The sequence below is a fragment of the Chiloscyllium plagiosum genome, unplaced genomic scaffold (assembly GCF_037043375.1).
Source record: "Chiloscyllium plagiosum isolate Xiang-an unplaced genomic scaffold, Cpla_swu_hap1 HiC_scaffold_34, whole genome shotgun sequence".
NCBI classification, from domain to species: domain Eukaryota; kingdom Metazoa; phylum Chordata; class Chondrichthyes; order Orectolobiformes; family Hemiscylliidae; genus Chiloscyllium; species Chiloscyllium plagiosum.
The window spans coordinates 47,839,868-47,865,331 of NW_028270172.1; the positions used below are offsets into that span (position 1 = coordinate 47,839,868).

General features: G+C 43.3%; 2 protein-coding genes across 2 annotated transcripts in view; one reads left to right on the plus strand and one right to left on the minus strand.

Annotated features, from left to right (window-relative positions):
- The window catches only part of LOC148141160 (uncharacterized), a 68,842-nt gene that overhangs the window by 12,290 nt on the left and 31,088 nt on the right, over window positions 1-25,464 (plus strand). The window lies entirely within an intron of this gene.
- On the minus strand, window positions 4,986-25,464 carry LOC122564335 (CD83 antigen-like). The gene is made up of 5 exons (XM_043719058.2): window positions 25,308-25,464; window positions 24,966-25,090; window positions 13,751-13,979; window positions 8,531-8,637; window positions 4,986-5,162 (listed from the first exon to the last, which is right to left on the minus strand). Exons 1-5 carry the CDS (start codon window positions 25,348-25,350, stop codon window positions 5,067-5,069), a joined length of 600 nt encoding a protein of 199 aa, XP_043574993.2. The 5' UTR covers window positions 25,351-25,464; the 3' UTR covers window positions 4,986-5,066.

Genomic DNA, 25,464 nt, shown 5'->3' on the forward strand with positions numbered 1-25,464 from the left:
AATTACAACTGTTAAGACATCTGGATGGGTATATGAATAGGAAGGGTTTAGACGAATATGGGCCGAATAGAAGCAAATGGGACTAGATTTATATAGAATATCTGATGGGAATAGACAAGTTTGCCTGCAGTGTCTGCTTCCGTCTTGTATATCTCTATGACTCTGTAATTGAAGGTGGAAATAAAGGCAGTTGGGGGCAGGTCGGTCTCTCTTCCAAGATCAGTCAATAAAACTAGCAATTCAGTCTAGTTCTGTCAGATTTCACACTTTATTTTATGGCTGGGTACATGTTGTCTAGCAACACAGAGGTTAAACACTTCTGTGTCCTGAGGAGAAACTGCACAAATGGCTTAAGACAAAGATATTTTTATTTCTTTAGTACAGCCATGGTTACTGAGCAGATTCAAACAATTGCCAATCAAATTTAATAAAATGATATTATTGACAGCAACTTAGCCCAATGATATTTCCTGCGAACCAACCTTGCTTTATACATCCAAGCACCTTTATCTCCTGAAACTATTTTCTCCACCTGCACTTGCAAGGTTAGTTAGGATGGCTAATAATGTCTTATCTAGTCTAGTTATTTCTATGCTGTAAAGGATGCTAATCTTTGTTGGAGCACATTAGTAAGGGAATGGCTCTGGGTGGGTTGCTCTTTGGAGAGTTGGTGTGGACTTGTTGGGCCGAAGGACCTGCTTCCACACTGTAGGGAATCTAAACTTAAAATGCTGCAGAAATAAACAAAGCATCTTGAGGTCAACCTGGATGTGTCCCCTTGTGCCCCAAAACCCGTAGCATTGTCCTTGGAACCATGGCCCACAGCACCCTAGTGCAAAAATACCTGGAGCCATACCTGTACTGCCCCAACACAGGAACATTGAGCATGGTAAGCTTGGTTTCCGGCCCGATGCAGCTGTGCACAGGTTCTGAGTCTCCTGGTGAGGAAGGTGGTCAGTCGCTAGTGTACCTCTGCACCCAGATGACAACTTGCTGCCTTCAGACCCTGAGGCAATACCTTCATGTTGAGCCTCCTGCCAGACAGTGTGATGGTTTTTTCTGCAGGGTATGTGACATCAATCCTTTATTGACTGCAAGGGTCTGCAAACTGTTCTCTGGATGCTGCCCGAACTTGATCAATGTCTGGAGCACGATGATTCATATCTGGTCTTCCTGCCATCTGTAGCAGCTATTGTCAGAACCGTTGCTCAGGAATCCACACTTCTACCATTATGAATTTGAGTGGCTGGTGGGGTCGGGGGACCACGACACGGGTAGGTGGGGTGGTTACCAGAATCACTGACGTGGTCGGTTGCTGAGACCTCGGCTGCACGTAGCTGCAGGAATTGGCTGGCAGGCAGGTAGCAGTGGACGTCTAGCTTGCAGCCGATGTTATCCGTTACCTGAAAATGGCAGTGCCTGGACCCAACATCGTACACCAGTTGGAGGATGCTCAGCTGTGTGGTGGATTCCTGACTGTGCATACCGCTGCTCAGATGGAATTTCACATGGACCCTAAGATCCAGAATCTCTCTGCAACCCACAATCTGAACTGCCACCTGAATAGGTGTTGTGTGCCTGTTCACCTTGCAAAGAGGTGGTTTTTGTACAGACTGCTGCTGCACACCGTACACAACCTGGACACATCTTGGTGTACTTACTTGCTGCCAGGAATCTCCAATGGAGGGCTGTCTTTGCAGGAGAGCTCCATCTTTCTGTCAGGGACCTATGGTGAAGGGGATTGCATGCATCAACCCCCATATAAATGCAGAATGTGGCATTTCACAAACTCCCAGCCCAACTGTTTATTTGGTGGTGTTGTGGAATCCATGGACCATGTTATTATTGGTAATGGGCTTTTAGTTGTTTGAAAAACCTTCTGTTGTGTTTTTGGTTGCACTTCAGCCCAATGCTTCTGATCGAAGGGGTTTGGGCAGATCAGAGGGCCTCCTCATGAGTGTGCTCCTGGGCCTAGCCTGGCTGGCAATAAACCGGCTGTGGAGGACAACATTTCTGCTGACTGCCTGCCCTCTTCTGTTAAGTTTGATCCTGTGTGTCCTTGGAGAGGAAGCATGCACTGTCCACCAATGCTCTCTATGCCTTCAGGGAGAGGTGAGCACTGCGGAGGTTAGAATGCTTTATTTTGCTGTCCAACACCATTTTGAATTAGTCCCCTTCTCTCCTGAAAGAGCCCCTCTCAATTTTTGAATGGCAGTATTGCCCTTAACAGGCTCTAAATGTTAACGTTTCATTAGCCACATGGATGTTTTCCTGGTGGTGGGAAAATTGAGTAGTAATCTTTGCAGAATGGTGGTTTTTAACTTTGTCACTATATTAAACATACATAGTGCTCGAATGCTGTTGGGAGGGGGAGAAGAAAAAAGAGTGGGGCCCTCTTCTATATTAAAAAGAAAGCTCTAAGTACTCTTGTGCGCAGTGGTAATGTCCATAACCCTGAACTGAAAGCAATTGTGGGGAATCTATCACATCCACAGGAAGTAGAAGTGGATATAGACTGCTGGGAGGGAGAGGTGGGGAGACGAGACGAGACTACTCTGAAGAGAGAAGAATGGACTCAGGATCCTGAATTGGTGCTGCTGATTAGGCCCTGCCCTGCGACTGTGTGCTGATGTTCCTGCTGCCTGGGCCCTACCTTTCGACCATTGAAAGGTCCTGGGGCAACCACTTTTAGAACTCACTAGCACAATCGGGGACTTCTGTCCTCCTTGAGCTCCACCCCCTGTTTTTTTGCTCCATTCAAAATGGTGACATCAATACCACAATCACAGTAGCAGGGCCCAGCTCTGGATTAGCTGTTGTTCTGGCCCTGTTGTGGGCCCATCATCCTTCAGGACTTTACAAAAAGCCTGGGGGTCAAATCTTATGCTTAATCAAACATGACCAGGGGGATACGCATTAAGGCAATGGCTGGTCATCGACTATCATCGCTGCCTCCAATCTTTTTTCTTAAGACTGAGTGGTGAACATGGCCTTGGAGAGAGGGCTTATTCTGGGTAAGATCTTTTGCCAGTGGATCCCTTGGAGCTCAAGGCGCAGAGAATCATGATCTCCAATATTCCAACTGCTGTCGCTAGTGAGCTTCTCTCTCATTTTACAGCTGTGGGAGCAGCAAGGTCAGGTATTGTGCATTCCTGCTTGGTCTTGGGGAAAGCAGCCTGTGATACGTCTATTCCTTCTGGTGCCATGGTGTTTATTTACTTGGACTGGGAGGAGGTGGCTGAGGGGGCATTTATTGTGCACTATGAAGGGTCGGCCAACTGTAATTTCTGAACAATGTCACTTGTATAAGGTGGTGGGGCATGTGCCCCACCTCAAAGGCTGCCAAAGCTACACCAACAGCCACTGCCACACAAGTAACATCCAGAGCACCTCAAAGGGATCCTGAACCCGTGGTCACCATTCCCATGACCTCTGGGCACCAGGTGGAAAGAAGGCATGGCGTAAAACTGGGCACCAGGTGGAAAGAAGGCATGGTGTAAGACCAGACACCTGGCAGCTGCCTCTCTGGATGTGTCCCATTCTGCCCCAGAGCCCATCTCATTGCCCTGGCGTCACAATCCTGGCATGCACACCTCAGTCTGAAAATGTCCCTGTGGCTGCGCCTGTGTTGCCCTGGCACAGGAACCCTGAGCTCAATGGTTGCGCGCGGTAACCCCAGTCCTCTGCAACTGAGCCATGGGATTCCGAGCCCAATCCCTGTTCGTGCAAAATTGGTAGCCTCAGTTCTGAGCCCGAGGATTGCGGGCCTGCTTCCACATATAGGACTTCCAATCCTATGATCGCTTCTCAACCCCAACCCCCCCCCCCCCCCCCCCCCCCCCACCCCCCAAACTCTCGTCACCTGATCACCAGGATGCTGGGAAACAAGTAGTGACAGAACAGGCTCCTTGACCTCATCAACATTCTAGCCTTCCCCATCCCCGGCCAACTGTATTTGTTGAGTGGCTGGTGGAAAGCACGAGTCTCAAGAACACCGGGGAGGCAGGGCTAAGCAGACCATCATCATGATGATGAAGAGGCGGCGTTCCCTGCAAGAGAAGAATTCACGGTACCTTTTGCCCCTCTCGCATCATAGCTTGATAGGTCCAGAGGCTTGGGGGTTGCAGCAAGACTTCCCGCTACTGAAATACCACCCACCCTGGGGGGGTCATGGTGTGGGTACTATAAACCTTACTGGGTCATCGCATGGTGGAGATGAGGAAGGTGTTTTCCTCACTTCTCACTCCTAGACTCTCTTACTGGGTTCCTTGGTCATGGGTGAGGACCTTTTCACCTGACGGGCCACGATTCTCTCTCAGGAGAGGAGTGGGTCCCTGAATCTCTGCTTCTCAATAACACAGAACAAGGATATGCCCTGCTGGAGTCCACCAAAGAAGCCCCTACTGGTGACCCTGGGGTTGGTGTCACATGGAGAATAGAGTCAATTGGTGGCACTGGGCCAACCTCCATTTTCATGATGGGAGAGGGGCTGGTGGCTGAGGACAACCGCCTGGAGGTGGATCTGGGTTCGGTGATGGGTGTTCATGTGATGCTGAGTCAGTCTCCAGCAAAGTTTTGGCTTCCCTGGTATCCCCCACTGACTTCAACCTCATCTCCATAGAGGAACTCTGGGATTTTTCTGGGATAAGTCTCAGACGTCATGATGGAGTCCAGTCTGAACTGGTCCTCTGGTGCACACAGGCAGTTCTCAGTGCACCTGCGATGGCCTGGAACCACTGGCCCAAAATGAGAGCTTGATCATAAACAGGAAATGGCAGTGGGATGTCGTCTTGGTATTTGCAACCTGCAAAAGAGGTCCAGCCCACAATGGTGCTCAGGTCTCATCAGCAGTTACTGAATTTGAAATTGTCCCTGTAAATTTCTAACAGAAATGCTCAGATCTTAATCCTACCTAATCATACTAAATTGGGAGATGGTTCAGGAGGAGAGGGCCACGAATTAGTCGCAGGAGCAATGCAAAAATAAAAGGTTAAGTTTTTAGTAAAGAATTATGTTATACAAAATGCAATATCTGTTTGTTTTGCTCTTGTTTTTACACATTGTTTTTAAGCACTGAGGAGTTTTCCACAGAACATTGGTTTTGCTTGTACTGCAGTAAATTTCATATAATTTGGAGCCATTTTATGATTTCTTGCACACATCTACAGGGCAAAAAAAAGAGAAGTTAGCAAGACAATTTTAAATTCATAACTGTCACATATTTTAGACCTATAAATCTTGTCTCAGGTTCAGCCACTAATCTATCTTGTCTAGAAATCCTTATTTAGGAGTTTATATTTACGGCTCAACATCTAGACATATTGGTGGCTATAATACTGATATCTATCTGCATTATAAGGACTGCAAAAACGCCTTTCACTTGCAAAACGCATACTGATTAGTACTTCAGCAGAAAGGAGCCAAATATAAAAAAAACTCCAGTAAATCAAGTTACAATCAATTATTGATCATTTCAGAAAGATCCCTATAATCATGAAATTAATAAGTATGCTACACCATCCTTGTTTACAGGACTAAATGCAAATTTTCTGAACTATTCATCTGAATCCTAGTGAGTGTTCCCTTAAGAAAATGGTTTTACCTATTTGAATGGCAAATGAAGGCGGACTGTTGATAGCACCTCAATGATTGATAGGCACCTCTATACAAGAAGTGTAGTTGCCTTCAAGTAGATCCAGTTTTTGTTAATGCAATGTTCATGGTATGTGTCATGACCTTTAAATTTCTTAGCACCAGATCTAAGTTTAACACATCTTTTTCAAGGTTTCTTTTTTGGATAGGGTTAGGCTGCTCTGGAAGGTTAGATCATATGGAATCCAGGGGGAGCTGGCAACCTGGATCATCAATTGGCTGGATGATAGGAAGCAGAGGGAAAGAGGAAGGATGCTTGTTGGACTAGAGGCCTGTGACTAATGGAGTGCCTCTGATCGGTGTTGGGCCCAATACTGTTAGTTATCTCTCTCAATGATTTTTATGAAAATGTAGAAGACACCATTAGTAAGTTTGCAGATGTTACTAAAATAGGGCAGTGAAGAAGGCTTTTGGTACACTGGCCTTCATCAGTCAGGGCACTGAGAATAGAAGTTGGGAAGTTATGTTGCAGTTTTACAGGACATTGTTGAGGCCGCAGTTGGAGTATTGTGTTCAGTTTTGGTCACCTTGCTTATAAGAAGGTTGGTATTAAACTGGAAAGCGTGCAGAAGAAATTTACAAGGATGTTGCCTGGACTGAATGGTCTGAGTTTAGTTTAGATTAGATTACTTAGAGTGGGAACAGGCCCTTCGGCCCAACAAGTCCACACCGACCCGCGGAAGCGTAATCCACCCAGACCCACTCCCCTACATTTACCCCTTCACCTAACACTATGGGCAATTTAGCATAGCCAATTCACCTAACCTGCACATTTTTTGATTGTGGGAGGAAACCAGAGCACCTGGAGGAAACCTCTGCAGGCATGGGGAAAATGTGCAAACTCCACACAGAGAGTCACCTGAGGCAGGAATTGAACCCAGGTCTCTGGCTGTGAGGCAGCAGTGCAAGCCACCGTGCTGGTGGAGAGGTTGAACAACCCAGGACTTTTTTCATTAGAATGTGGGAGACCAAGGGGGACCTTATAGAGGTGTGTAAGATCATGACAGGCATGGGTGGGGTAAATGCACTCAGCCTTTTTCCCAGGCACAGGGAATCAAAGACTAGTTTAAGGTTAATGGGGAAGGAATAAAAGGTAACCTGAAGGGCAACATTTTTACACAGAGGGTTGTACGCATATGGAATGAGCAACCAGCGGTTGAGGTGGGTACACTAACATTTAAAAGGCATTTTGACAAATATTTGGATAGGAAGGGATTGAAGGATGTGGACGAAGTGCAGGGAAATGGAGTTAGCGTAGATGGACATTTTGGTCGGCATGGACCACTCTGGGCCAATGGGCTAGTCTCCAGGCTGTAGGACTCTATGAATCTCTCTCTCTATGCCTTTGGAAATTAATAAAATTAAATATGAATGTTTGTAAAATAAGTGGATGAAGTCATTGGAACTGTCAAGCTCCTAAACATTTAAATTCCCTTTGAACTGTCAAGTCATTTAAACTTGTAAAAATTTCTTCAACTTAAAAGGTCCCCCTTAGGTCCCTGTTATATCTTTCTCCTCTCACCATAAACCTATGCCTTCTAGTTCTGGACTCCTCCACCCCAGGGAAAAGACCTTCTCTATTTACCCCATCGAAGCCCCTCATGATTTTATAAACCTCTAAAATTGTCACCCCTCTGCCTCCGACGTTTCAGGGAAAACAGCCCCAGCTGATTCAGCTTCTCCCTGTAGCTCAAACCCTCCAACCCTGGCAACATCCTTGTAAATCTTTTGTGAAACTTTTCAAGTTTCACAACTATCCCTTCGATAGGAGGGAGACCAGAATTGCACAAAATATTCCAAACGTGGCTGAACCAATGTCCTGTACAACCGCAACATAACCTTGCAACTCTTATACTCAATGTTCTGACCAATAAAGGAAAGCATACCAAACGCCGCCTTCACTATCCTATCTACCTACGTCTCTATTTTCAAGGAGCTTTGAACATGGACTCCAAGGTCTCTTTGTTCAGCAACACTCCCCAGGACCTTCCCATTAAGTGTATAAGTCGTATGCCTTTCCAAAACATAGCATCTTATATTTATCTAAATTAAACCCTATCTGCCACTCCTCAGCCCACTGGCCCAACTGATCAAGATCCTGTCGTACTCTGAGATAACATTCTTCGCTGTCCACTACACCTCTAATTTTGGTGTCATCTGCAAACTTACTGACTGTACCTCTTATGTTCACATCCAACTCATTTACATAAATGACGTAAAGTAGTGGACACGGCACCGATCGTTGTGGCACACCACTGGTCACAGGCCTCCAATCTGAAAGGCAACCCTCCATCACCACCCTCTGTCTTCTACCTTCAAGCCAGTTCTGTATTCAAATGGCTTGTTTTCCCTGTACTCAGATTTAACCTTGCTAAGCTGTCTACTATGAGGAACCTTGTCGAACGCCTTACTGAAGTCCATATAGATTATGCCTACCCTCGTCAATCACCTTTGTTACTTCTTCAAAAAACTCAATCAAGTTTGTGAGACATGATTTCCAAGACACAATGCCATGCTGACTATCACTAATCAGTCCTTGCCTTTCCAAATGCATGTAAACCCTGTCCCACAGGATTCCCTCTAACAACTTGCCCACCACTGATATCAGACTCATCAGTCCCTAGTTCCCTGGCTTTTCCTTACCACCTTTCTTAAACAGTGGCACCACGTGAACCAACCTCCAGTTTTCTGGCACCTCACTTATGATTATCGATGATACAAATAGCTCAGCAAGGGGCCCAGCAATCACTTCCCCAGCTTCCTACTGAGTTCTAGGGTACACCTGATCAGGTCCTTAACTAAAGATATACTGGCTGTATTAGTGAAAATAAAAATTAAAGCTGCACTCATTATATTTCAACATGATTTGAATACTTACAATGGATAGAAAAATCACAAGCATTAAGAGTGTGAAACCCAGAGTGGTCAGAACAACTTGTAAGATAGTTGACTGTCGTCCAAAGCTCTTTGAAGTTTGAAGGATGCCTGCATTAAAAAGTTGTATTTTACTAGCATATTTAATATAAAGCAATTACCAATCAACAGCTAGCAGAATGGCCTCTCTGAAAATCAACAAGACTGTACATTTTTATGGAGGTTTATGTTATATGAAAGAATACCAGGCAATACATTACTTTCAAGGTCAAGAGTGTGGTGCTGGAAAAGCACAACAGGTCAGGCAGCATCCAAGAAGCAGGAGAATCAACGTTTTGGGCATAATGCCTGAAACGTTGATTCTCCTGCTCCTCAGTTGCTGCCTGACCTTGTGTTTTTCCAGCACGACACTCTCGACTCTCATCTCCAGCATCCGCAGTCCTCACTTTCTCCTATACATTACTTTCAAAATGAGAAATGGCACATAGATGTTAAATCCTTACACTGGCAGTTGGTGCATCTAAAAGTGATAGATCATTTAATGCAAGTGATTTATTGCTATTGTTAAGTTTATTCAATTATTATTCCAAGTGCCAAATATTCCACATCCCACATGTATTGAAGAAGAAACTCTGAAATATGTTGAGCAAATTTCATACCCTTGTCAAATGGTCACCACTGCAAAAAGATCGGATATCAGACCAACTGCCCAATTAAACCTTCCATAAACCATGGCAATAGGTATCTGACAACAAAGACCTTGTTTTAAAATTCCTCTCTATCTGGGTAAGCTCCTCAAGCCTGGATGGTGTTAGTGGTATCTGGGATGTTGACTATAATGGGCGATTCCGCGAGTACGAATTTGTCAGACAGTGACTTGTTTAATCTGTGAGACGGATCTCATAATTTTGGCACTAGCCCCCAGAAGATAATAAGGCAGTCTTTGAAAGCTGTGTTTTTCCATTGTAATTTGCAAATGCAGATTTTGGAAATATGTAGAACAGGGTTTTCTCGGGGGTGACTTTAACTTCCCTAATATTGATTGGAACCTACTTAGTTCAAATAGTTTGGATGGAACAGTTTTTGTCAGGTGTTTCTAGGAAGGGTTCCTGATGCAATAAGTAGATAAGCTGACTGGAGGGGAGGCCGTATCGGATTTAGTGCGTGGCAATGAATTATGCCAGGTGTCCGATCTCTTGGTTGGAGAGCATTTCGGTGATAGTGATCACAACTCCTTGATCTTTACTGTACACATGGAGAGGAATAGGAACATACGATATGGGAAAGTATTTATTGGGGAAGGGGGGATTAGAACGCTATTAGGCAGGAACTGGGGTGCCTAAATTGGGTACAGGTGTTCTCAGGGAAATGGACAAAAGACATATGGAGGTTGTTTAAGAAACACCACATGTCTTTTGTGCATTTCCCTGAGAACACCTGTTTCCAATTTAGGTGTCCCAGCTCCTGTCTAATACCATTCTAATTCCCTGTCCCTTTTGTGCATTTCATGCCTCAAAGCTTATTGAATTCTAAGGATGTGACAAAACACATTGATGAAGGTAGAACATGGATTTTAGAAAGGCGTTTGATAAGGTTCCCCATGGTAGGCTCATTCAGAAAGTAAGGAGGCATGGGACAGGGAAATCTGTCTGTCTGGATACAGAATTGGCTTGGCCCATAGAAGATGGAGGGTGCTGGTAAGTGACAAGTATTCAGCCTGGAGCTCGGTGACCAATGGTGTTCTGAAGGGATTGATTCTGGGACCTCTGCTCTTTGTGATTTTTAGAAATGATTTGGATGAGGAAGTGGAAGGGTGGATTGGAAAGTTTGCTGGTGACATGACGTTTGGTGGAATTGTGGATAGTGTGGGAGGGCTGTTGTAGGTTGCAACAAAATAATGACAGGATGCAGAACTGGGCTGATAAGTGGCAGATGGAGTTCAACCTGGCAAAGTGTGAAGTCATTCACTTTGGAAGGTCAAATTTGAATGCAGAACACAGGGTTAAAGACAGGATTCTTGGCAGTGTGGAGGAACAGAGGGATCTTGGGGTCCATGTCCAAAGATCACTCAAAGTTGCCACCAGGTTGATCAGGTTGTTAAGAAGGTGTATGGTGTGTTTGCTTTCATTAGCAGGGGGATTGAGTTTAAGAGCCATGGGTTATGCTGCAGCTCTATAGAGTCCTGGTTAGACCACGCTTGGAATATTGTGTTCAGTTCTGGTCGCCTCGTTACAGGAATGATGTGAAACCTTCAGAGAGGGTGCAGAGGAGATTTACCAGGATGCTGCCTGGGCTGGAGGATGTGTCTTATGAAGAAAGGTTGTGGGAGCTAGGGCTTTTCTCATTGGAGCGAAGAACAATGAAAGGTACTTAATAGAGGTGTACAAGATGTTGAGAGGCATAACCAGAGATTTTTTCCCATGGTGGAAATGTGTATCATGAAGGGGTATAATTTTAGGGTAATTGGAGGAAGGTTTAGGGGAGATGTCAAAATTAAGTTCTTTATTCAGAGTGGTTGATACGTGGAATGCACTGCCAACAGTGGTAGTAGAGTCAGACACATCAGGGACGTTTAAGCAACCCTTGGATAGGCACATGGATGATATTACAATGAAGAGTATGTAGGTTAGTCTGATTTTACGAGTAGGATAAAGGGCCAGCACAACATTGAGGGCCGAAGGGCCTGTACTGAACTGTACTGTCCCCTTCCAATTCAGGTGCAACCCGTCCTTCTTGTACAGGTTACTTCTACCCCAGATGAGATCCCAATGATCCAAAAATATCTGGTTAGCATGGACAAGTTGGACCGAAGTGTTTATTTCTGTGCTGTACATCTCTATGACACATGGAAATCCTCAACATCAACCTGACATGTGGGAAAAGAGATGGAAACAAAACCGAGGTAACTGGAAGTCAGTTAGCTTAACACCTTTTATTGGGAAAATGTTACAGCATTTAGAAATACATATTAAGACTAAGCAGAATCAGCATGGCTGCATGAAAGGGAAATGATGCCTGGCCAGTTTGAGAATTTTTGAGGAGGTAACAATAAGGATATATAACGGAGAAATAGTGAATGTAGAATATTTGGATTTTCATAAGGCATTTGATAACACACCACACATTAGGCTACTTAATAACATAACAGCCTATGGTGTTGGAGGCATATATTAGCCTGGGTAGAGGATCAGCTAACTAATAGAAGACAGGGAGACATTTTTAGAATGGCAACCTGTACATTAGTGGTGTGCCACAGGGATCAGTGCTGGGACCACAATTATTTACAATATGTATTAAAGACTTAGATGTGGAAAGTGAATGTACTATAGCCAAGATTGTGAATGACACAAAAATAGGTGAGAAGGCAAGTGGTGAGGATAACACACACAGTCTCAGAGGGACATGGACAAGTTAAGTGAGTGAGCAAAATCTTGGCAGGTGGAATATAACGTAGGAAAATGTGAGGTTATGTACTTTGGTAGAAAGGAGGTGAACTGAATATTTCTTAAATATAGAAAGACTGCAGAAAGCTATGGAACAGAGGGAATTGGCAGTCCTCATTCATGACGCTCAAAATTCCAGCATCCAAGTTCAGCAGGTTATAGGGATGCAAATGGAATTATGCCCTTTACAGGAGTATTAAAATTGGGAGGCTTTCCTAAAACGATACAAGGCACCAGTCAGGCCAGGATTAGTCCTGAGCCCTTTCTCTAAGGAAAGATATACTGACATTGGAGGCAGTTCAGAGAAGGTTCACTAGGCTGATTCAGGTATGGAGGGACTGTCTTATGAGGAGACGCTGAGTAGGTTAGGCCTACACTCATTGGAATTTAGAAGAATAAGAGGTGACCATTTTGAGACAAACAAGATTTTTAGGGGGCTTAACAAGATTGATGCAGAGAAGTTGCTTTCCCTTGTGAGTGTGTCTCGGACCAGAGAGCATAATGTCAGATTAAGAGGTTGCATATTTGAAACAAAGATGACAGGGAATTTCTTCTCTCACGAGTCTGTGGAATTCTTCACTGCAGAGGGATGTCAAGTTTGGCATGTTAGGTATATTCAAAGCTGAGGTAGACAGATTTTTAATTAGTAAGTGAATCATGGGTTATGGGAAAAATCAGGAAAGTAAAGTTGAGGATTATCAGATTAGCCATGATCTCATTAAATGTGGAGAAAAATCAATGGGCTGAGTGGCCTACTGCTGCTCCTATGTCTAATGGACTGAAAACTCATCTGGTTCACTAATGTCCTTTACAGAACGAAACCGGTCATCCATACCTGATCTGGTCTACATGGGATCAGGTTGATTCAAAACCATTCTCTGGGCAATAATTGTTGGCATAACCAGGGACACTCACATCCTGTGAATCAATTTTTTAAAATTTCTGCGCTCAGTTAATTACAACATCTTGAACATCATCATTTTTAATTGGTGCCTTCAGCTGCCTAGGCCCTCAAGTAATTTCTACCCTAACCAATCTACTCTATACCCTACTTTTCCCTGTTGGGACACTCTGTATATTCTCAACCCTAACCAAGCAGTTAGTTACATGATCTAATGTTTCACATGTGGCTCAGTACCCTTTGATTTGTAATGGCTCTGTGAAGTAGAGAATATTTTACTACATAAAGGTGCTATATAAGTCATTGTCAGTGCAAGTACTGTCGACAAGCCACAGTGCCCAAACAACACTTGCTGGAGATTATTGTTGGTGGTATTTAAGGAAAATTGCTGATTGCAATCATCAAGTATCCATAATTTTAATGCAGAGTAAACAAACTGTCAACACTATTTTTGGCCCATTTCTCTGAATTGCAATATCGTGATGTCACATTAGAAGTAATTCTATGCAAAACTGCTCTTTCACATTCCTGTTGCTGAGACTTCACTATGCTAAAATTGGCAGCTGCATTTTCTACTTAAGAGTGGTGACTACACTTCAGAAGTATTTCAACAATTTTGAAGCAACACCATCACCTGTACAAGGTGAACATCCAACACTTCTCAAAGTAGCCAAATTGATTGATAAATATACCTTTGCCACCAGTGCACATATCCAACAAAAAAAAGTCTAAAATAAACATTTGACATTGTGGATTACTGTAAAATCTTAAATTATCTGTAATGTTGTCTAAATCTTTAAAACAACTACAGGATAGTAAATGCAGAAAGAGGCAAGCCACAATAGGATAATTCATAATCAAAGCTCAGTAATATACTGACCCACTTCCCTGAGGTCGATATTGGCTTCTCTGTTTCGTTTCCCAAGAGGCGCCCATAATGAACACTGATATGTTCCAAAGTCTTCGCTGGAGATATTGTGAATAACCAAGGAAAAGGGTAGTTCAGAAGCTAATTCAACTGATCTGTTAAAACCCAGATACTTCCTGGCAATGTTCTCTCTGAAATCCTTTTGAACGATTCCTGTTAAACCAACTCCATCATCAGTGATCTGTAGAAGTAAAATAATTATTTTCAATAGCAGTTCATTGGCAAACCTAATAATAAAAATACCAGCTTTGGATATTTGGAGACCAGAAACTATAGTCTGAAGATTATCATCAGCACTTAACATATTCATATTGTTTTAACTTTATTTTCTTAAGGCAGTCCATTGATTAGTTGACGAATAACTAGTACAGGATAAGATTGTAAGTTACTTAGATTATATAAAATATCAGTATATCCAAGGTCCTGTGCTAAGGTCATGTGATTAGTTTTAACTTAACCCACAATGTCATAAACCATATTGAGTTAGATTCTGCCCAATTTTCCTTTCCACTCACATTAAGGAACAATGATTCTTGGGGAATTATGGTGTCAAACTTTAAGAGTCTGAATACTATTTAATTAAAAACGCAAGTTCAATCACCTTAAATCACTATTCAAAACAATACTGTACACTACGTGAATGATAATCATGTTCTTGTAGAACTGATTTAGTTAAGCAATAAACAGATTTCACATGCCCAACCCTCCTAAACTGAAAATCACTTTTGGCCTCGTCATGTCCTGTGCATTTTCTCAAATTACAATAAGTTTCTAAAAGCTGTAAAGTACTTATGGCATGGTACTGTAAAACCTTAAGATGAATAGTAAGCAGACATAGGAAAATTCTGGATGAAAAATAATCCAACTCCAATCTAAATTTTTAGCAACTTGTAGTTAGTTACATTGTCAAATGAAACCCAAAGTAAAAGGCTTTTATTTTCTGGAATTTTTAAGATTCACTCATGGGTCTTGGGCATTGCTGGTCTCTTGAGAAGGTGATATGGAGCTGCTTTCTTGAAACGGTTAGAGACAAAAAAAAAACTGCAGATGCTGGAATCCAAGGTAGACAAGCAGGAAGCTGGGAGAACACAGCAAGCCAGGACTTGGAGAAGGTGACGTTTTGGATGTAACCCTTCTGGAAATGGTGAAGTCCATGTGCTGGAGGTAGACCCACAATGCCCTCAGAGAGAATTCCAGGATTTTGATCCAACAACAGAGAAGGAATGGCAATATATGTCCAAGTCAGGATGGTGAGTGGTTTGGGGGGGAATTTGCAAGTTGTGGTTTTCCCATTTATCTGTTGCTCTTGTCCTTCTGGATGGAAATGGTTGTGGGTTTGGAAGGTGCAGTCTAAGGATTTAGGTGAATTTCTGCAGTGTGTATTGTAGATAGTACATGGGTGGTGGAGGGAAAAGATGCTTGTGGATATAGTGGTAATCAAGGGGACTGCTTTGTCAAATATTGGAAACCAAGAGAGGTAAACTTATTAACCACACAACTTTTACAGGGATTGATAGGGGAGGTGTGGGATGATTTCCCTGCAATGGGTGGGGAAGGTCGTTCTAGAACTCAAGGATAAGTCACAGAACAAGATAGGTCACTTAGGACTGAAGTCAGATTTCTTCACTGAAAGAAACCATTGAAATTCTTTGACTTAAGAGATTCTGTCAGTCTTTACCACAGTCAGTATCTGCGGTGCTGGGGCTCAGTGGTTAGCACTGCTGCCTCACAGTGCCAGGGACTATCCCAGCCTTGGGCTGTGTGGAGTTTGCACATTCACCCAGTGTTTGCATGGGTTTCTTCCGGGTGTTCCAGTTTCCTCCCACAATCCAAGGATGTGCAGGTTAGGTGAACTGGCCATGCTGAAATGCCCTTGGTGTTCAGAGATGTGTAGGTTAGGGGCATTAGTCAGAGGTAGATATAGGATAGGGGACTGGGAATGGGTCTGGGTGGGTTACTCTTTTTGGAGGATCAATGTGGACTTGTTAGGCCAAAAGGCCTGTTTCCACACTAGGGATTCTATGATTGACCATGTTCAGGACAGATAGTAATTGATTTCCACATATTACAAACATCAGTGGGTATAAGAAAAGTATATGAAAAAAATCAGTAATGATCTAACTGCATTGGAGCTGAGAAAATTCAAAAGGCTGAATCACTTACTCCTGCTCATCGGATATTGGAGTTGGGCTTCTGAGCTTGGGGCTCATCCACGTCCATCTGCTTCACTTTCTATTTTCTTTTATTTTACTTAACTCTTGTTGAGGAGCTCGGTTGCAGCAATGTCATCAATGGTTGAGTGGGCCCAGAAAGGCAGGCACACGGTGTGGGCATCAGAGGCAGGTTTGGGTTCCCGACAGCTTCTGCATTATCAAGGAGATCCTAGCTCCAACTCACGGCTGCTGCAGCAGAGGCAAGTTTGAGTTCCCGGCAAATTTTGCATCCATTGTGGATTCATGGAGATGGAGGCGAGTTTGGTAAAAGACCCGGTGGCAGCAGCTGCCTCAGCAAGGTGGGCCCAAAATGGACTCATGGTGGTGACAGAGTTGAATTTGAGTCAGTGCAATACCTGGCAGCATCAATGGTGTCTGCATTGACAAGATACGAGGACTCAGTGGTGAGGGGATCGGTGTAGGTGAGATGGCACCATAGAATGGGGACTTTTGTTCCAGCGACACGTTGAAGGGAACTCCTGGCTGCCAGCCAGGTCCTTGCAAAGCACTTAACATGAAGAACTGTAAAGTTGAACATTTTTTTCTTTGTTCTGCTGCCTTTATATTCCATGTTTGGTTTATTTTTTAGCATGTTAAGATGGTGCTGGAGAATGGCAACACTATGCAACACTTTTCACTCTATTTTGTAACAAAACACACGTGACATTAAATAAATCAAATCAAATAATTTGGGTGCAAACTGGTCCTGTACCAAACCAGTTAAACAGCATTTTGGTTCTATCCAGTGAAAAAGCCTGAAAGTGAAATCTCTGATGTCAGCAATGTACAATCACTCAAACAGGACTAGATTTGACAGTACTCATCATAGAAAACAGAAGGACCAAAATGATTTTTCAAGGGGCAGAAACAGTCTGAAAATGAATTCAGTAGACTTACCTGTGAATAATGCCTAATTTCTGACAACCATTTTTACAGGGGCCTACTTCAAGGCAGAGAAACCATAGGCCAAGTCAGACAGAGGCCCCCATTTAATAAAAAAGAAACTCCAACTGCTATCCAGTATATAACAAGAAAAATATGTGCCATGACTTCACTACCATTTTATAACTATAATAAATGCAAAGAAATTCTGTAAAATGAATTTTAAAACGTATTTATAGGGCCACTTGAGCAGAAGTAGAAGTGGGCGGCACGGTGGCACAGTGGTTAGCACTGCTGCCTTACAGCGCCAGAGACCCGGGTTCAATTCCCGACTCAGGCGACTGACTGTGTGGAGTTTGCACGTTCTCCCCGTGTCTGCGTGGGTTTCCTCCGGGTGCTCCGGTTTCCTCCCACAGTCACAAAGATGTGCAGGTCAGGTGAATTGGCCATGCTAAGTTGCCCGTAGTGTTAGGTAAAGGGGTAAATGTAGGGGAATGGGTGGGTTGCGCTTCGGCGGGTCGGTGTGGACTTGTTGGGCCGAAGGGCCTGTTTCCACACTGTAAGTAATCTAATCTAAAAAAAAAGTAATTTGGCATACTGCAACCAAGTTCTCCTCCCTTATTATCATCCTGGTTTTACCTTGTTGCAATATTATGTTGATCCAAGTTCACCAAGCTAGGTAAAGGTGTCCATTCAGGGTGAGTAGCTCACAGGTTATATTTAACAGAATTAGCTATAAAATACAGAAGAATTTTAATCAGAATTTTTTTTTTAAATATTCATTCACAGCATGCAATACCATTAGCTAAGCCAGTGGCTTTCAACTGTTGTGCCATGACAAGTTGAAATGTATGCTGTGAAATTCAGGAAAAGGGATGTAGTCGTCAGATTCTGTGCTTCTGATCTCTTCCGGCACCTTGGTGTCTATTACTGAAGGCAATAGATTCTGAAGAGAAAGTGAGGACGATGCTATCAAGCAGCACTTAGTTCTGCCAGACCCACTCAGATCCTGATTTCAAGCTGGATCTGAGTGGGATCCAGTTACAAGCTGGAATGGATAGTAAATGCCGGCTCAGATAGTGACACCCATATTTTGTGAATTAATTTCCAAAATGCCCAGGAAGTTTAAACCGCTGAATCGGCAATAAATATTAACAGGTTCGGGTTTGCTTCCCTGGGTCCTCACACAGAAAATGTGAGAAGGACTAAAACCATCTCCGGGGATCTAAGATGGTGGCGATCTGAGAAGATCACACTGCAGAGCTTCACATCGCAGCAGGAGCAGGACGGTCCTTTAACCTGCCCAACCCAGGTCATCAGGTTTTCTTGGGGCATTGGAAAGATTGTGGAGCCCCAAGAAACATTTAAAAATTGACTTACCTGTATTTTCAGCTGTCCAGAAATGCCTAAAAAGGGAGGAGGAGCATCCGAGGCCGGGTCTGCAGCTCAGCCTGCAGTAGCCTCGGAGCCGATTACTCTCCAAGACCTGATGAACCAGATCTCGAAATCCCGCGAGATGCTGGGGAAACAGATTGAAGAGAAACTGGCTCCAGTCTCTCTCATGCTGCAGAAGCATGAGCAGCAGCTGGAAGACCTGGAGAAGAGGATGGATGAGGTGGAGCACAGGGTCACAGTGGTGGAAGCTGATGCCATTTCATTCAAGGATGAGATCCAAGCCCTGAAGACGCAGGTTCGTAATTTGCATGACCAAGTGGCAGGAGAAAAAACATTTGGATCATCGGTCTGCCTGAGGGTAAGGAAGGTGAGCAGCCTGTGGAATTTATTGAAGATTGGCTTCCGAAATTCCTTGACTTGGAGACTGGCACGAGAGGATTGAAGATAGAGAGGGCTCACCGGGTCGCAGCACGGAGGTCGGGTCTGGGTCAATGCCCTTGTCCGTTCCTGGTGCGGGATAAGGAGAATGTCATGGAGGCTTCCAGACTCCAGGGGAAGGATCCAAAGGCCCTACTTTACGAGGGGTCTAAGATCATGTTTTTTCAGGACTTTTCAGCGACGGTGATCCAGAAACGAGAATCGTATGATGGTGTCAAGAGAAGATTGAAGGAGCTTGGGATTCAGTACTCCGAGATATCCAGCAGTGCTTCAGATCACCTGAGATGGATCCATGCATCTCTTTGACACATCGGAGAAGGCAAGAGACTTTGTGGACAAACTAACCTAATTTAAACAATTGTATGTATAAATATTGTTGCTTGGGTATACGTTTATCATTCTGTAAAAGAAATGGAGGAAATCCGGTTGGAGCTTTGTTTCCCCCCCTTATGTTTTCCTCTATTGATAATAATTTGGTTCAAACTATGTCTGGCGGTAGTTAAGATGTACATTTTAAATTTCTAAGTTAGGACATACTAAAGGATAGGTTGGGGTATTTATTCCCCTTTTTTTATACTAAAGAATGTTTTTTTTATTCATATTGATATTCTGTGGGGCATTTATTCTTTTTAGCTTGTGCTTGCGATGCGGCTCGAGCTGGGAGAAGTGAAGGTGGTTGAGATGGTTAGATGCCTATTTATGGGCAGTTTGGGATGGGTAGTTGCCCCCTCCCGGCAGGGGGTGAGTTCCCCTACGCAGTGCTATTGGCGCTTTATATGTTGGTTTGTTTTCTGTTTTTTGTTGTTTTTTATTTTAATAATTTTGTATGTTTGTTAAATGTAGTGGTTTTAGTTTATGTAGTTTTTATATTTGGTGGATCGTGCAACACTAAGGTTCAGCAATTTATGGTTCGGCTCCTCTCTGGAATTTAAATGTAATTGCAGAAGATTATGGCTAATGATTTGATTAAATGGTGTACCTGGAATATCAAGGGAAATCACTCACCAATTAAGAGGAAGAGGTACTCTTGAGTCTGAGAAAGGAGAAGGTGGATATTGCTTTGTTACAGGAGACACATTTAGATGACAAGGAGCATCTGAAATTAGGGCAGAATGGCTTTGACCGAGTTTATTTTTCACCATTTAATACCAGAAGTAGGGGAGTGGCTATATTGGTTAGGAAAAATCTCTCATTTAAATTGTTGGAATGTGTTAAAGACATGGGAGGTTTCTAATTCTTAAAGCCTTGATAAATGGGGAAGAATATGGTATTTTAAATGTTTATTGTCCCCCAGGTCATCCTCTTAAGTTCTTGGGAGATGCTTTTTCTAAACTGATAAGTCTCAAGTCTCGGCACATCATTATAGGGGGAGATTTTAATTGCCTCATGGACCCCACAGTAGGCAGGTTGCCTAAAGGTCCCTCGATACCCTCTGCGCAAACTAAAAAGTGATTGGGTTTGTGTGGGGAATTAGGGTTGGTGGACGTCTGGAGGTGTCTCCACCCTACAGGTAGGGATTTCACGTTTTTCTCCAATCTGCATAGATGTCACACGAGGATTGATTTTTTTCTGACCCCTGCGGTAACCCTGGATCTGGTGGCATTCTGTACGATTGGTAATATTGCCATCTCTGATCATGCTCCAGTGTCCCTCATGGTTAAGATTAAGGATTACAGTGGATTCAAGGTACTGGCGAATGGACCCCTTTTATTCTCATGGACAGTAAGTTTGTGGAGTATTTCTCTAGGGAATTTAGGGCACTCTTAGACATCAACATAGGCTCAGTTGACAGCTCATCTGTTCTCTGGGAAACTGCTAAAGCTTATGCCAGGGGGTTAGTTATTTCATATTCCACCACTAGGAAGCAGCAGAATAGTGAGCAGCAACGTCTCCTTGAAGCACGGTTGAAGGCAGCCGAGAAGGCCTATTTTGACAGACCCTCGTTGGTCAAACTACAGAGGATTACGGCACTGCTGTCTGCACTAAATTCCATGCTCACGCAAACGGCAAAGAAGGAGCTGGCTTTTGCAAAGCAAAGGTTATATGAGCATGGTGACAAGCCAGGCAAATACTTAGCATACCTTGCCAGAAAGAGAAGTGCCCTACAAACCATTACAGCGATTAGGGAAGGATCTGGGAACCTAACATGTGATTCTAAAAAGATTAATGTGGCGTTCCAGAGATTCTACTCTAAGTTATATCAGTATGAGAATTGTGAGAAGTGGCAGGCCAAAATGGAATCCTTTTTTAGAGATCTGAAGCTCCCGGGTGTGACTCCCGAACAACAGTCCTTCCTCAATGCCTCATTATCAGAGCAAGAAGTGCAGGAAGCTGTGAGGCAGCTTCAGAGTGGAAAGGCGCCCGGTCCTGATGGACTTCCCAGTGAATTCTATAAGGAATTTATAAGTATACTGTCAGGCCCGATGCTGAATATGTTTAATGATTCATACAGTCATGATTGTCTCCCACCATCTCTGAGAGAGGCCATCCTTAAAAAAAGGGAAGTATCCGGAAGACTGTGCTTCATACAGGCCCATCTCGCTCTTAAATATGGACTTTAAGATCCTCACTAAGGCTTTCGCATTAAGGCTGGAGACTGTGTTACCCTCTATTATTAAAGAGGATCAGACAGGCTTCATAAAGGGTCGCAGATCCTCCAATAATGTTAGGAAGCTGCTTAACGTAATTAAAGCATGCCACCAGCAGTCAGTACAGGGATTGGTGATTTCTTTAGATGCAGAAGAAGGCATTTGACCAAGTTGAGTGGCCGTACCAGTTTGGTCTGGGCGAAGTTTTCATCAGATGGGTAAAGGTTCTCTACAGTGTACCTCTCGCTGTGGTCATTACCAATGGAGTACAATCAAGCAATTTTAATATTTCTAGGGGCAGCCGGCAGGGCTGTCCCCTTTCTTCATTACTTTTTACGTTGGTGATTGAACCATTGGCAGAGGCCATTCATGGGGATCTCAATATATCACCTCCAGAAGTGGGGTCAAAATTACATAAGATCTCACTGTATGCAGATGATGTTCTAATTTTCTTGACAAATCCAGCAGTTTCAGTGTCTTGCCTGATACAATGCATTCACGCGTTTGGCGCTTTTTCAGTGTATAAGATTAATTTTGCAAAATCAGAGGCTTTGCCTATGGGTGGTCTGACAAAAGAGATGGTTCTTGAGAGTGACTATAGATTCCCATTTAGGTGGTCACAGGGGGGTTTTGTGTATTTGGGCATATTCATTACTCCAGTTCTGGATTAGCTGTTCAAAGCCAATTTTACTCAATTATTTGAAAAAATTAAACAAGATCTCCAAAGATGGGAGGCACTTCCAGTCTCGTGGTTGGGTCGGATAGCACTTATTAAGATTAATATTCTCCCTCGTTTGCTATACCCTATACGGATGCTCCCCCGATTTTCAATAAACAAACACTCAGGAGACTGAACAGTTGGTTCAGTTCCTTTATCTGGCACCATAAACGGCCCCTCATTAAATTAGCCAAACTGCAGTTGCCTCACAGATTGGGGGGAGTAGACCTTCCGGACATTAAAAATTACCAATGAAGCTTCCTTTTGACCTACGTGAGTCATTGGGTTTGTGGGGACCCTCTTTCAATATGGCTAGATATCGAAACCTCCCAGGCAAGGTGCCCCCTTACCAGTTTACTGATTTTGGACAAGGTGAGGACAGTTAGGGAATATTGCCATAACCCAATAGTCATCAATACCGTTAAAGCATGGAGGGCAATTCAGCAGAGGGAAGGTAATATTGGCAAAACATCTTTGTTTACACATTTAGTGGGTATGCCGGGTTTTCAACCGAGTATGTTAGATTCAGAATTTAAAAGTTGGACAGCTAGGGGTGTGTCTTGCATGGGTGATTTATTTGAGGGAGATGTAATGATGTCCTTCGATCAGTTAGTACGGAAGTACAAGTTACCTAATAGAGACCTCTTTCATTTTTTTTCAAGTTAGGGATTTTATTCAAAAAAAGACCACACTTTTGACTGATCCCTACAAATCTGACATAGAAAGAGGGGTACTAAGGGCTAAGAGTAAATTCTCTGTCAGTACTTTATATCACCAATTGGGGGGTGCCACCTCGGATGAGTCTGATCGATTCTGCAGGATGTGGAAAAGAGAGCTGGGTGTTGAAGTTTCTTCAGAGGCATGGGAGGATATTTGGGAGAATGCAAGGAAGATATCAATTTGCTATAGGACCCATGCTTTACAGTTGAAGATTCTCCACAGGGTCCACTTAGCCCCAGACCATTTGTCAAAACTTAAACCAGGGGTATCTTCAGCATGTCCCAAATGTAAGGTCTGCACGGGCACTCTTACCCATTGTCTTTGGTCTTGTGACAGGCTTCAAACTTATTGGAGCGCTGTGATGGGCGCAATGGAGAGTATTTTAGGTGTAGGGGTGGAGAAGGACTCTATTTCTCTCCTTTTGGGCCTACCCATTGTATTTCCTGCAGATGCGCATAAGAAAAAACTTTTCAATATTCTTACGTTCTTGCATGGAAGAATATCTTGCTTGGTTGGATATCTGTAACCCCCCCCCAGGTGTGACGGAAGATTATAATGGAGCATATTCCCCTGGATTTTCTCACAAATATGGTACGCCACAAAACTGAGAATATCTACAAGACATGGCAACCCTTTTTGAAATACCTGGACACAGATTTATCTGCCACACTAACAAGGGCTTTTATATAGCCATAACGATTGTGTTTCATGACTCCAATATCCAGGGAGGAGGAACTGTGAATGTATGAGTGTTTTGTTTGGCTGGGCTGAGTTATTACTATTTATTTGTTGTTAGATTTTTTTTATTTAGTTAAATAGCTGGTTTAGGTTTTTTTTTAAATTTTATACTTTATATATGTTTATACATTCGTGCAGGAGGGTGGGTTGGGGAATTTTTTTATTATTTGGGTTTAGTTATGTACTATTTTGAATTGCATTGTTTTGTATTTGTAATATTTAAAAATCTATTTTTTCTTAATAAAATTATATTATATAAAACCATCTCCAACTTTTAGAAAACCCGACATTCCCCCCCCCGATCACCCGAGCAACCCGCCTCATTCACGGACATACTAAAGCGCTATTTAAATATCGCGAGGCCTCAAAGCTTTTCAGTATGTAAGGTAATAAAGACTTGTCAGTCCTGCGCTACTGAGAATTCAGATACACTCCCCATTTCTGAAGAGGCTAGGTTTGCAAGTCCCGGCCAGAAATGTGGAACCCCGTCCATAGAAGCAGAAATGGAATCGGAAGAACTGGGTGACATTATCACCATCACCGATCTTTTTCATTCCTTATCCCCCTGAACATACTATCGCCAGCAATGTTTTGTTTCCAGCCTGTGTGGTCTCCCTATAGCTACTATAATAACATGATCCGACAGTTTTTGCTTGACATTCACCACCTCTTCCGCAAGATCCCGCCCATGAACACGTAGATTCAAGTCTGTGCTTCCACTTCCTCCTCTCTCCCTCCATATTGTTCCTTGTCGTTGGTATGTTTGCTGCTCCTTATCTGTGCAGTTTATTTCTCCTGGGCTGTTGTGACCTTGTTGCCCCGTCCCTGCCAGTTTGGGTTGCATCCTCTCCCAAAAGTAGGGGTCAACCTCCCTGCACGTCTACCTCAGCCCGGTTGAGATTTTTATTCTGTCCCGTCCCGCCTCAAATTTTTATGTTTTACTGAATTACACGACGTACACTTTTACCTTCACCACGGGGGATGTAAATCTGCTGGGGGGGGGGGGGATATTATTTGATTGTTGTAGGACTAATATTAATTCTTCTCGACAAAGGAAGTGCAACTCCCAGTCATTCGGCCTGAACGCCATCGAATGGTGCAATGAAACAGCGCAGTCGGAATTACCCCAATTTCCTGCCATATTTGATTGCTGGTACCTTGAAACATTTGATCGCTTACCTATCTACAGATTAGCCCTGTTCCATACGATTCTGAAGATTGGTAGATCATACAAAGGGACTGCGCTTCGAAAGCTTGTGACTTCAAATAAACATTGAATTATAACCTGGTGTGACTTATTTCTTTGTCCACTAGTTCAACAGGGGCACCCCCACGTCAATATTAAAAATATCAGAAAGGAGTTAATAGTTTAGGACTGTTTCTTATGACGGCGTGCATTTATATAAAACACAGCAAAACATCATAAGACCCTGCAGACGAACAGCTTAAATTTGACATGAGTACATTATCTTCACCTTATACCAGCTGAGAGCCCTGTACTGAACTCCAACTTCATACTCAGCTTTACAGGGCAACCTTGCTGTTTCTCCACATTTTACTGTGACTTCGAGTACGGGTTCCGTCGCCACAAACACCAGTCCTGCAGAATAAGGAATACCAAAGCTCAGATAATGTACACAACTCGTATAAACTTAGCATTAAATACTATTGATCATTGATAAGGAAGCTGACGTTCAAAACAAGTAGTAGTTGAACCTATCTATCTGTTTCACTTTTACCCACGACAGGGTGCGGCAGAAAACGTGATCATTGTATACAACAATTATTTTCTTAGAACGACGCAGTCATACATTTACCTTGAACAGCTAGAAACCAATATTGCTTCAAATGAAACGCCATTCCTTTAAAACATTATGTGGAGAAACAGCAAGGTTTTTGGCTAATCTCCGGGAGAGCCAAAGCTCCGCGGCAAACAGCTAATGGTGTGTAAAGTTCATTTCCTGTTTTCGCCTT

Bases quoted from the DNA above. Each gene is read 5' to 3' on its own strand.
- LOC122564335 (XM_043719058.2), bottom strand. From the start codon at position 25,350: ATGGCGTTTCATTTGAAGCAATATTGGTTTCTAGCTGTTCAAG. The intron at 13,980-24,965 runs GTGAAGATAATG...TTACTTCTACAG, and splicing joins GGGCTCTCAGCTGGTATAAG to ATCACTGATGATGGAGTTGG. The intron at 8,638-13,750 runs GTCAGTATATTA...TTTTTAATGCAG, and splicing joins TATCGACCTCAGGGAAGTGG to GCATCCTTCAAACTTCAAAG.